Source organism: Pan troglodytes, chromosome 11 (genome assembly GCF_028858775.2).
Source record: "Pan troglodytes isolate AG18354 chromosome 11, NHGRI_mPanTro3-v2.0_pri, whole genome shotgun sequence".
Classification (NCBI taxonomy): Eukaryota; Metazoa; Chordata; class Mammalia; order Primates; family Hominidae; genus Pan; species Pan troglodytes.
In genome coordinates this window covers 110,702,670-110,714,831 of record NC_072409.2, presented here as the reverse complement: position 1 = coordinate 110,714,831, position 12,162 = coordinate 110,702,670, and the positions used below count along the sequence as shown (strand labels likewise).

The 12,162-nt window shown below is 40.8% G+C and overlaps 1 protein-coding gene across 2 annotated transcripts in view; it reads right to left on the bottom strand.

Moving 5' to 3' along the window:
- The window catches only part of INSL6 (insulin like 6), an 82,428-nt gene extending 70,483 nt beyond the window's left edge, over window positions 1-11,945 (bottom strand). The window contains exons 1-4 of one of the 2 annotated variants that reach the window (XM_054658655.2): window positions 9,394-11,945; window positions 8,633-8,691; window positions 1,902-2,143; window positions 1,272-1,783 (exon numbers count right to left, since the gene is read on the bottom strand). In XM_054658655.2, coding sequence (XP_054514630.1) covers window positions 1,272-1,560 — 289 coding nt within the window. In that variant the 5' untranslated portion in view covers window positions 1,561-1,783; window positions 1,902-2,143; window positions 8,633-8,691; window positions 9,394-11,945. Of the gene's footprint in view, window positions 1-1,271; window positions 1,784-1,901; window positions 2,144-8,632; window positions 8,692-9,393 lie in introns of those variants that run through there. The other variant, XM_063788742.1, reaches the window with a different exon arrangement.
- Window positions 11,946-12,162: the final 217 nt, after the last annotated feature.

The window sequence follows — 12,162 nt, the reverse complement described above, 5'->3', positions numbered from 1 at the left end:
GGGTTAGTTTGATGGGTCGGTTTGAAAATGATCATGAATCAGTCTCATGGTTTCTGTCTTTAAAAGTTTTTATTCTTTCAGCAACAGTGACTTTATAAATTCTATTCATTCATTCCAAAAAAGCTAATGAGTGCCTACAATGTGCATTGTTTGACTTTTTTCAGTCCTCTACATTAGGGTCTCTTTTTGGCATGATAGTTTACTCATTTCCTTAATTTCAGAAATCTTCACTTTTACAAGATTTGTCCAAATCAAATCAACTGAATTACTGTAAAAGGCAGTAATCTTCTTCCTATGGATACACTATAAACAAAGTGCAATTTCTTTTAAAATGACAAATCATACTGGAACTAAAATGTCTTAGTCACAAAATGTAAAAACATAGTAAGATATACCAATGAATCTGAAACAAGAATATCCTTCCTGCAGACTGCTTGAAAGCATCAAGTATAAATTCAGCGCATATTAAACACATGCGATGTGCTAGGCCATCTGCTAGGCGTTTCGGACAAAAATATGCATGAAATAGTCCCTATAATACAGTATGGTATATAGGGCTGACTTTATGGGACTGAAACCTATGTAGTCACACAGGCCTTGCATTTGGTTTAAATGTTCCTTTGTTGTTCTGAATAAATTTACCTCTGAAACTTTAAGTGAATGAAATACAAGTACGTAAACTCTTAAATGAAGCCTGATAGGAGAACGGACCAGGCCTATCTCCTGGTACGTGACCAGGGGATATGGACAAGTAAGGAAAACAGTTTTATATTTTACTACCTTTATTTTCATGGCCCTTTCCTGCTTTTTTGAACAAGGTACTCTGCATTTTTATCTTCTACAAGGTTGGGCTGATTCTGTAGCCAATGACGACAGTCAAATACAACTATGTGCTAGACTGTGGTACAAAGGACAATGGAGCCATTGGCTACGAAAAGGTCAATGATGACTTCACAGGGAAAATGATACTTAAGTTGGGCTTTGAAGGACAAAAAGGAGTTTGCCAGATGACTGGCACTCCAGAAAGGAACAACATTCTTACATAAATATGTAGACTTACAAGTGTACATTTATTTCCTCCAAGTTAAAAAAAAAAAAGCGCTTCATTGAAGTTTTGTATATTTTCAATACACTGTCTTTTACAATTTTTTAAAGAGCTGTGTACTAGGCACAAATTCCACTTCCTGGGGAAGCTCACCTTCTGGCAGAGCAAATGCAGGAATAAGAAATATACAGAGGTGAACAAACACGCCTTCGGTTTCGATTTTTACCTGGGTTTGTGCCTCTTCCCCGGGCCGGGAAAGCGGTTTGCGGGCTTTCGAACTGGTATGGGCTGTAGGCTTCGACCTTCTCCGAGGCCTGTGCAATCAACCGTGAGAAAGGGGTTTCCTCCTCGAAACGGAACTGGCTCCAGTTGACATGGCCGCAGAGTTTTTCTATTTCTTTCACCAAGTACCTGCCGCACAGCTTCCTGGCACTGCTGATGTCGCTCAGTTCACGAGAAAACCGAACCAGCAGGAGTCCAAGCCACAGCAGGCACAAGCGGAGGAGCCGCGGCATCCCTGTGACCCCAGGCTAGTCCTCCGCGTTGTGCAATGGCGGTCGGCCGGACCCTGCTCCCTGTCTGCGCCTGCGCCAGGCCGAGCGGCGCGCACAAACACTATGGAATTCCGAGCGCGTGGGGGCGTCGCCAGAACTTCAAGGGAAGGCGCGCGCCGGCTGCGTCAAGGCTTTCCCGCCAGCTCAGGGGTCTCAGGTGGTGGAAGGTAGCAGGCCCTGGCTCCTAAAATGAAAGCCAAAAATCCCCTCACTACCCCGCCACCCCCTAGTTTGATTCATTTTTCTTTTCTTCCTCAATGGGAGATTCCTCACCAAGCGTGAGAACATAGGACCCCTGTTACCTGATGACGTAGGTTAAAAAGTGTTGCTCCCTCCACCTGGAATGCGTTTCTCGTTCTTGTTTGCCAGGTTGTTAATGAAGCTTCGTCTCCCTCACAGAAACCCCCTGTCATCTCTTTCACGGTGTTAATCGACCTGTTTCCATCTGTGGGCGTGTAACCTCTTTCCTGAGACCCCCGCTTCATGAAGGCAAGGGCCTGCGTCTGTTCTTGCTTTCCATTGTACCCCGGGATCTGGCATTTAGCTGGCAATGAAATATGTGGTGAAACGTTTAAGTGTTGCATATGGCCATGTGCGTTTAGTCAGGTTCAAAGCTTCTTCAGAAAAATCCTACTGGTTCACAGGGAGGCATGGGCCTTAGCCTCAATCTCCAGAAAAAAGAAGTAGGGATGCTGTCTTGAGGTACCTGGGATGGAAATCTGGTTCTTCCGGTTAGATAATGTAGAGGATTGTCTATTACCAAATTAACTTGTGACAGGGACCCCTAGAGGATTTGCCTTGTAAGAATAACAGCATGCAGCATGAAATGCTCATTTAGGTGAGATAATTTTGCTCAGTTAGGAGGGAAGGGGCAGGGAAGCGAAGCGCAATCGGCATAGGTAGCTTTATCATTTTAAATGAAGTTCTGTGTTATTAGTGTGTTGGCGTGGAAGGATGTACTCTCGGCCACAAGAGGGCATTCGGTGGCTGTCTCAGGAATAAGGTTCCGGATGCTGAAGCCACAGGTGCAAGCTTATCAGTGATCTCACCATTTCCCTATACAATTTTATTTTTTTCTCCCTTTCTTTTCTGTCTTCTGACTCTATGTCTTTTTCTTAATTTTCCGTTTCCCTATCTTTTCCCTGCTTCCCAGTGGCATCCATGAATGCTGTGAAATTAACTGCCAATTGGATTTTTTAAATGGTTGATATAATATAGATTAGTAAAATTTAATCACCTTCCTTAAAAAATAACTCATGTCCAAACTATAGTGGGCCATGAGTCCTAGTCAGAACTTTATCAGGTAAAGTTTTTGAGAACGGAAAATATTAATCATACTGAGATGAATGTAAGCCTTGTGGTAACCACAAGGCAAAACCTATAGTAGATATATAAAAGATAAAAAAGAAGAAATCAAGCATACCACTACAGGATATCATCTAATGACAAAGAGAACAAGAGAAAAAGAAAAGAACAAAGGATCTACAAAATAACCACTAAACAATTAACAAAATGCAGTAGTAAATTCTAACCCATCAATAACTACTTTGAATGTAAATGGATTATGTTCTTTGATCAAAAAACAGGGCTGAATGGATAAAAAAAAAAAAAGACTCAACTATATACTGCCCACAAGCGACTCATCCAAAGACTTGAACTATACTTTGGAACAAGTGGAGCTAACAGATATTTATGGGACATTCCATCCAACAGCAACAGAATATGCATTCTTCTAAAATGCACAGAGAACATTCACCAGAATAGATCATATGTTATGCTACAAAGCAAGTCCTAATAAATTTAGAAGAATAAAATAATATCAAATATCTTTTCTGGCCACAATGGAATGAAAGTAGAAATCAATAAAAGGAGGAACTTTTGAAAACTCACAAATATGTGGAAATTAAAGAACATGTTCCTAACTACCAGTGGATCAAAGAAGAAATGTAAAGGGAATTTAAAAAATATCTTGAGACAGGCTGGGCTCAGTGGCTCATGCCTGTAATCCCAGCACTTTGTGAGGCTGAGGTGAGTGGATCACTTGAGGCCAAGAGCTCAAGACCAGCCTGGCCAACATGGTGAAACCCTGTCTCTACTAAAAATACGAAAAATTAGTCAGGTGTGGTGGCAGGCACCTGTAATCCCTGCTGCTCAGGAGGCTGAGGCAGGAGAATGGCTTGAACCTGGGAAGCGGAGGTTGCAGTGAGCTGAGAGGGCATCACTGCACTCCAGCCTGTGTGACAGAGTGAGACTCCATCTCAAAAACTCCAAAATGGAAACACAACATACCAAAATTTATGGTATGCAGCAAACACAGTGCTGAGAGAGAAGTTTATAGTAATAAGCACCTATGTCAAAAAAGATCTCAAATAAACAACTTAACATTGTATTTCAAGGAACTAGAAGAACAGAGTAAGCCCAAGCTTAGCAGAAAGAAGGAAATAACGAAAGTCCAACAAAAAATTTTAAAAATAGAGGCTAGCAAAACAATAGAAAAGTTTAACAAAACTAAAGTTGGTTCTTTCAAAAGATGACCAGGATTAGGGACCCACTTAAATAAGCAATCTAGCTGCCCCTTGGCAGGGTGGATGTGCTGCACTGGTGGGAATCCCCCTTGTCTGGGCTGCCCTTACTCTTCAGAGCCAGCAGGCAGAAAAGACTAAGATGGCTGATCCACAATACCACAGCCACTTCTCCTCCCAGGGGCTCCTCTCAGGGATATCAGAGTTCCGTCCATGAACCCCTGGCTGGGGATGCTGAGATTCCCATAGCGGGGGCCCCTGCCTGGTGAGGAGGAGGGGATCAGGATCCTGCTTAAAGAAGCAGTCTGGCTACAAACTGACCCAGCTGCTGTGCTGCACTCTGGGGAATTGCTCCCAATTCAGACTGCTGAGTCTCGTTGGCACCAGTGGCATGGGAAAACTGTGGACTGCAGCCATAGTGATGGCAGCACCCCCTCACCCCCACGAACTCAGTCTTTTTAGGCAGTCTGTAGCCTGCCGTGCTGGCCAGAGAGGATTCTAAGCCAGTAGGTTTTAGCTTGTGGGGTTCCGTGGGAGCAAGACCTCTTGGCTCCCTGGCTTCAGCTCCCTTCCCATGGGAGTGGATGGATCTCCTGCATCGCGGGAGTTTCCAAAGCTGAAGTATGCAAATATTCCTGTGTCTCAGTGCCTGCTCTAGTGGCCACCCACCCCAGCCACCATCATGAGTCTGTACAGCTTTGTGCTTGTGATCCAAGTCCCTCGTGGCATGGACTCACAAGGGGACCTCCTGATCTGCAGGTTGCATTGATCCATGGCAAATGTGTGGTTTTCAGGGTAGGGTAGCACAATCCATCACTGCCCCAGATGGCTGGGGGAGGGAGTTCCCTTTGCCCCATGCAGCTCCCAGGTGGGCCCTCTCTCTACCCTGCTTTTTCTCACTCTCCGTGGGTCGCACCAACTACCTAGCCAGTCCCAGTGAGAGAATTTTGGTACCTCAATTGACAATGCAGAATTCACTCTCCATTTTCATCCTTCTAGGTAAGAGCTGCAGAGTGAAGCTGTTTCTGTTCCGCCATCTTGGCTGCTCTTGGGTTCAAGGAATTTGCCTATCTTCTGTTTTATTTAGTTCCATTGTAATCTTCATTTTTTTTTTCTTCCTTCTTCTGGCTTGTTCTTTTTCTACCTACTTAAGGTGTACCTACTTATTACTGCTGATATGGTTTGGCTCTGTGTCCCCACCCAAATATCATCTTGAATTATAACTTTGCAGAGGAAGGGATGAGGGACATGGGCCAGGGACAGGCTCGATCTGGGAAGCTGCCTTTTACTTCTGGGGCAGCATGTTTGTCTTGTTCTAGCCTTAACTTTACTGGGCATTGTCCTCATCCTTTTGGATTGCGATCAGTATTTCAGACAGCACTCTCGCTGGCTTTATCCCAGGTAGCTGATGGTCTCTGAGGTTCTGAAGCTCTTTTCTGAATTCCCTTCCTCATAGCCTTCTATCTGTACCATCTTCCAGTCTCCACTTCATCCAGTCAGAGGTTCTTAGAGAAACTCATTTTGATTTATGATCATATCTGCCACTTTTTAAATTTCATGACCAATTTCTTACTAACAACTTCATATTTTCCGTGAATTCCTCACTGTTTTGCCTGACTTGACAACAGGAAACAATTTACATCCAATCCCTAACAACTTCTAAAACTGAAGTTTCTGGTTTTTAACAAATTAAATTTTAAATTTTGTGATAATTACAGATTCACACATGCCAATGTAATAAATAATTACTAGACGCTTTCCAGTTTTGCCAAAAGGTAACAGCTATGAAACTACAGCACGTATCAAAATGAGGATATTGACAGTTGAATAGTCATGATATAAATCTGTTCCACCACCATAAGGATTCCTCAAAGTCCTACCAACTTCCAACCTGCGCCCTAACCCACTCCTTAAATTTTGAAAAAAAAGATTTTCCAGTTTTAAATTTTATCATTTTGTGAATGTTTTAGAAATGAAATCATAAGCGTGTAACTTTCTGGAGTTACTGAAAAAACTCAGCCTGATCTCTGGATAGTCATGCGGCTTGATGCACTTGTCACTAGTTGGCTGTTTTTATTGTTGAATCTTATTCAATGGTGTGGATATACCACAGTTTGTGTAACTAACATGCATAAAGAACATTTTGTTTAGTTGCAGTGTTTGGCGATTACAAATCAGCCTATATAAACATTCATTTGCAGAATTTACGTAAATATTAATTTTAAATTTCTGGGAAAATGTTCAAGAATATAATCTCTGGTTTGTAAGATGGTTGCATGGTTGCATGTTTAGTTTTTCTTAAAAAGTCACCAAAACATTTTCTGGGGTGGCTGTACCATTTTGTAGTCCCAGGAGAAAATTTTGCCCTGTGTCTTCTCAGAAGAGTGGTTTATTTTTATTTCTGTGTATCAAGGGAGGGAAGAGAGGTAAATGAGCGTATTCTTCACCACCCTGACTGTCCTGTCTGGATTTCTCCAGGCTCTGTTATGCATTGAATTGTGTCCCCGAAGTGATCCACTGAAACCATAAATACCTGTATTTCAGAATGGGACCTTTATAGACCCTTGCGTGGCTGCAGATGTAGTTAGTTAGAATGAGGTCCCTCTGGAGCTGGGCCCTATATTCAGCAGGATGGATATCCTTACACAAAGATAATGTGAAGACAAAGGAACAGAGAGCACCATGTGTCAAGAGGGACAACATTGAAGAGCTGCAGCTACAACCAAGGAATGCCAAAAAGCAGCAGCAATCCATGTGAAGTTAGGAAGAAGAAAAGAGGATGCTCCCCAAAGCTTTCAGAACAACATTGGCACTGCCAACACCTGGATTTTAGCTTGCAGCATTCAGAACCATGAGAAAAAAAAAATTCTTTTGTTTTAAACCAGTTTAGGTTCTTGGTTACATCCACCCTGGGAATCTCACAGTAGGGCCTTAGAGCTATTCTAGGAGTCTGTCCTTTTACTTCAGTTGTCACACTGATTTATAAAGAATATTAAAACTAAGAATAAAGGGAAATTTATATCTTCCAAATGTCCTCCAGGAAGCAAAGCTTTGAACATTTCTTGGTTAAGAGATTTTAAATTACATATACTAGTAAAATTATGAAACTTCATCTATTATCATTTTTCCCTCACATCTGGACTAATGCCAGGGAGAAGGAAAGGCTGAAAAGGTTAGTGATCAGTGTGTGTGTTAGGATAATTTCTTGAGATGTTATCCTGGCTTGGCATGATACTGTATTATTCCGTCTCACATTTCCATTCCCCCCAGTTCAAGCAGGCTGCCTGGGCCTTGGTTTTTGCCTGTCTAGCTTACTTTTGAAGGGCTATGCTAGAAAGGAGATGCCTAAAGCTGCACTTCCAATTGTTTATAAATGCCCAAAGACATATAAAAAGTTCTACAAGTAACCCTGATAGGACTTGAGCCAGAGAGAGAGTGAAATACAGAGACAGACACAGAAAAAGAAACAGAAGGGAGATAATATGATTATTTCCTTAAACTACCCTGAGGTTGAAACTTCCCTATCCAAGGGAAGAGATACGATCCTTGTCAGCATTCTTTCTGTCCCCAGTGAGGGACACAAGTACACAGGTGAGAGGCCCATGTGGGATTGCACTGAGTGTTGCAGTGGTAGCCATTGAGGACAGTGCAGCCCAAGGGTCTTAGTGCTTTGGCGCTAACACCCTGGGTTCAGCGCACACCTTCATGGGTGTCCCCATTAGAACAATGTCTGATGTTGAATTCTCTACTAAGTAACAGAATTGGGATTGCTATTGATTTGGTAAAGAAGAAAGGTGGATATTTTCTGCACGTGAGAGACTGTGCCTTAAAATTGATACCTGTTGCACAAAAACAGTCTTTGGGAATAAGAAAGGTTGGGGTCATGACACATCTGGGAAAGTAGAGGGAAAAATGGAGAGAAAGATAGGCTAGTAGTAGGAGTATGTACTGGTGCAGACTGAGGCAACTACTTCAGTAGATAGTAGATAATAGTGACAGCCCTCAGTGTTATCAGTTAAGGATGAACTTGGAGAAAATGTGTTCTGGAATGGACAGTGAGCTGTGTACTGCAGATAAGTAAGTCTGAATGCAAGAGTTACAGTGAGCAACAAAGGTTCCACCATGAAAGCACAACTCTTAAAACATGTTGGCTTTCTCCCCAAACAGTTACATTCTGTCGTTCTCTGCTCTCTCAATGAGAAGAAGCTCTCCAGGAGGGACTAAGAGAGGACATGATAAACCTTTGAGCCTTGGTTATGATTGACCATGTATGGAACTTTGGAATATAGGAACTTCTATGTTAGTCTCTTATAATTCTGTTTACAGACATTTGATTGAAGCAATTTACTTTTTCTAAAGTAAATTTTTTCTAAAGTGCATTTTCTCTGTAAAGGCTAGCTAATATGTATGGATACAGAGGTTGAAGAAACTGACTAAATTTAAAAATGATACCATGATGCTTTACCAACTCTAAGAAATGCTCATATTATTTCATGGTTTGTTTTACTTACGTAAATGTTCTGTAAATTCTAAAATGGTAGACTTGAATCCATTTCCTCGCTAGTTCTTTCTAAGACAAAAAAATGAGTTATTTATTCAGTTATCTCTATGATGCTATATTTATTTAAAAGCATAAAAAACCTTACTAGAGAAACAGTTGAGTTCATTTGGGCACAAAAATCTGAATATATTTATTGTCAGTTCAGATTGTTTTCAAATAATATTTCACTAAGCCCCAAACCCTCCCACTTCCAATGAAGTAAAATATTGCAGTGTTTGTGGTTTTGTGTTCATGTAGTATACGTTGACAAAATTGATTAAATAAATGTATAACTGTTATATGTGGTTGGTGTCAGTTGTGTATAAAAAGTTATTATGTTGGTTAAAGTAATAAAGCTTTTATAATCATTATGTGGTCAATGAGATTCAAAAGCAATTGATTTACATATACTATTAATAAAAAAGAAAAAGAGACTTTTTCAGCAGAAAAAAGATCAATTTCATAGAAGTACAATAGTGAAAAGACTATAGTGTTACAGAGCAAGTGAAACATGTAAGCATTAATAATGATTTCTCACATTCTAACAATCAGTGGTCACTGAATTGGACATCAGTGAATGTTTCATGGAGAATACATAGGAGGTTAGGTAAGAAGTTCACAATTACTTTACTTTGTGCATACTTTCAGAAAAGTCCCTTTGTCACAACATTCTTCACAGCATAGTTTACTGGCATCATCAGCTTCACTTCTCTTTTGTCAGGAAAGTAGTACCTTTCTCAGTGACAGCTACCCCTCAGACAGAATTGCCTTCAGCTCCTGTGACAAATTAGGAATGAATCCCAACATCATATCTAAGGTCCCTGCATCTTTATTAGTGGTGGATGACATCATCTCTGTGAAGTCAAAAAGGAGGGGTGAAAGGTGAGGAAAAACATTCATGTCAAAGAGGATTAGAAAAATTACAGAATTTTGCCTGGATCGCATTGTAACCATTGCCTCAATGTAATTAAACACCAAAGAGAATCAGCAAGTATCCTAACATCTAAACAATTTAGCTTACTTAGAGTTGGGCACCTTGAAGTACTACAGTATTATTAAGGATCTGCTAACTTCACTCTCCTGTCTGTGGACTCTTTCCGTAACAATCAAGACGCTTGCGTCATGGCACTTTTGACTTTCTCTAACGCTATTTTGACTGATAACTTCCAACTGCGTTATGGACTAGATAACACTAAGGAAATTTCTTTCATAATCACAAATTTTCCAATAGAAAGACTCACATATTTAAGTCTCTATTCACATATAACTGTACATCTATATCTACATCCACCCCAATGCCAGATATTTAACATTGATTTTCTCTGTGTGCTTTCCATTTTTCTTGTTAAATTCATCTACAGTTTTCAAAGATTTTTAATGAGCATTTTCACTAATTTATTCAGAAAAAGTGAAAATTAAACACAAATTATACTACAATCTACTCTTCCTTGGTTTGCATTAGTAATTTTCCTAAACTCAGTTTTATTTTTCCCTATTTTATAATAAAATAAACAAACTCTGACCAACAATGTAGGAAAAGTAAATAACTCTGAAATCACGCTGTGAATCCTATAAAAAGGAAGCAAGTGTTTGCTGTACATGATGACTTTAAATGGGGTCATTTAGTGATTTAATATAGGTTATGCATATAGTCTACAAGATGTAATTTTGGAAGGCAGCCATGTGCACCACGATACCACCAATGCACTTACAAGATGTAATTTTGGATTCACACATTGCCTATTCAAAACCTGTTTCCTCTACATCAAATGTAAAACAATAATTAGTAATTTACCTTGGCTTTTCAGAATTTAATGCGACCTATTAGACTGACTAGAGTGGCCTCTATAGCTTTTGAAAGCTGCCCTTGCTAATTCTAACTTAACTTGCAATTTATCTTTATGACTACCCTGTGACTTGGTAAAGTTTAAATACCATTCTGGTATTGAACTATGCTCAACTCTGAAATTTCACTTTTAAAATCCATTGCAGCTTCAAATGTTGAAAACATTAATCAGATCTTCAGCTATAGTGGTCTGAAGGGGTAGATTCCCTTGTCTCTGGTCTTCTCCAATTTCTCCTCTAATGATCCAGGCATCTTTCTCTTACAACTCTTGTCCCTCAACACCCTATAAGACCCAATTAAAAAATATGCGAGGCAAGGCTCTCTTGGAGTGCATTTAAAACCATTAAAACAAAGAGAGAGATTGGACGCTTTTAATTGCTTAGGCCACAGTCTAGCTTTTGGACAAAAGAAGAGTCATTAAATCTAAGGCCCTTCCTGTCTCCCATTTGAGGACCCTAACAGGTCTCAGAGTCCCTGTGCCTGTCTGGCATGTAAAGCAGCTTGATAACCAGTGCACCACCTCTCTGTTTGCCCACTTTTCTCTCAATTCGAAATTTGCTATCCAGGTGCCTGTCCTCCTCACCCCCGGCACCTTCCTACACCCCCCACCCAGGTTCTACCTCCTCCCAGCTGTCCCACTGAGACTCTTTCAATAAAAGTACATTACAAAGGAAAAGCCCAAACTTCAGGTATCAACCTCTGTGGATTAAGGACTGGGCAAGAGCAGCTACAGAGCTGTGGAGCCAGGCCTTGCAGGCTGCTGTTCCAGTTGATCGGTTGCCCTAATGCAACCAATAGGAAGTGTGGGATGGCCAGGGATTGGGGGGCCATTTGCCTGTGAGTGGTCCAGATACCTGCAGAAGCTCCTCCTGGATGCTGGAGATTCTGTCCTGGAGATCCTTGTACATTGTGGTCTCTTGGAATTCAGTGCCACTTAACTTCACCTTTTCATCACTCACCCATTTCGTGGGGTTCTCTTTGAAGCTGACTTTGCAGTAGCCAGAATACTGGCAGACAGGACCAGAACAGTTGAGTATGCTGGAGCTGGTCTGTCCTGTTCTGGGCATTTCAGTCTTTCTTTAGGGAGTGTCACTGCTGTTGCCTAACAGCTCGTGCTTATGTGCCAACCTGGGCTTCAGACTACTTTCTATATGTCTTCCTAGAGCTATTACTCACCTTTTGAGTCAATGGTCCAAGTTCTACCACTTTTCCACCTACCCACAAAGAACTTTCTCCCTCAGCTCTTATTCACCCACCCTACCTCCACTCCTCATATCCCTTGTCATCTCCCTGCTCCCAAGTTCTACTCTTTGCTCAATTTTAATTTAAATTTTCTACTTCTTTTTTCTTGCCTCCTCCATGAGTATTGTTATGTTTACTAAAATATTTGTAATTTTAAATGTCATTTGCTTATTTAAAGGCATGTCCTGGTCATTATGGAAAATTCAGGCAAAATAAAAATGAAATGTAAGCTCATCAGATAGAGACCGTCTCCATTAACACTTGCTGTATAACATTTACTATTCTTCCTAACTTCCCCCACATTTGTCTTTATTTCTTCTTCAAAGTAGTTAGAGATTATAATTAGATTGATTTCTATAGTGCCTTGTTTATTCATCCTCAGTATTGTGATGAGTGGATGGAGCAATTGCTCA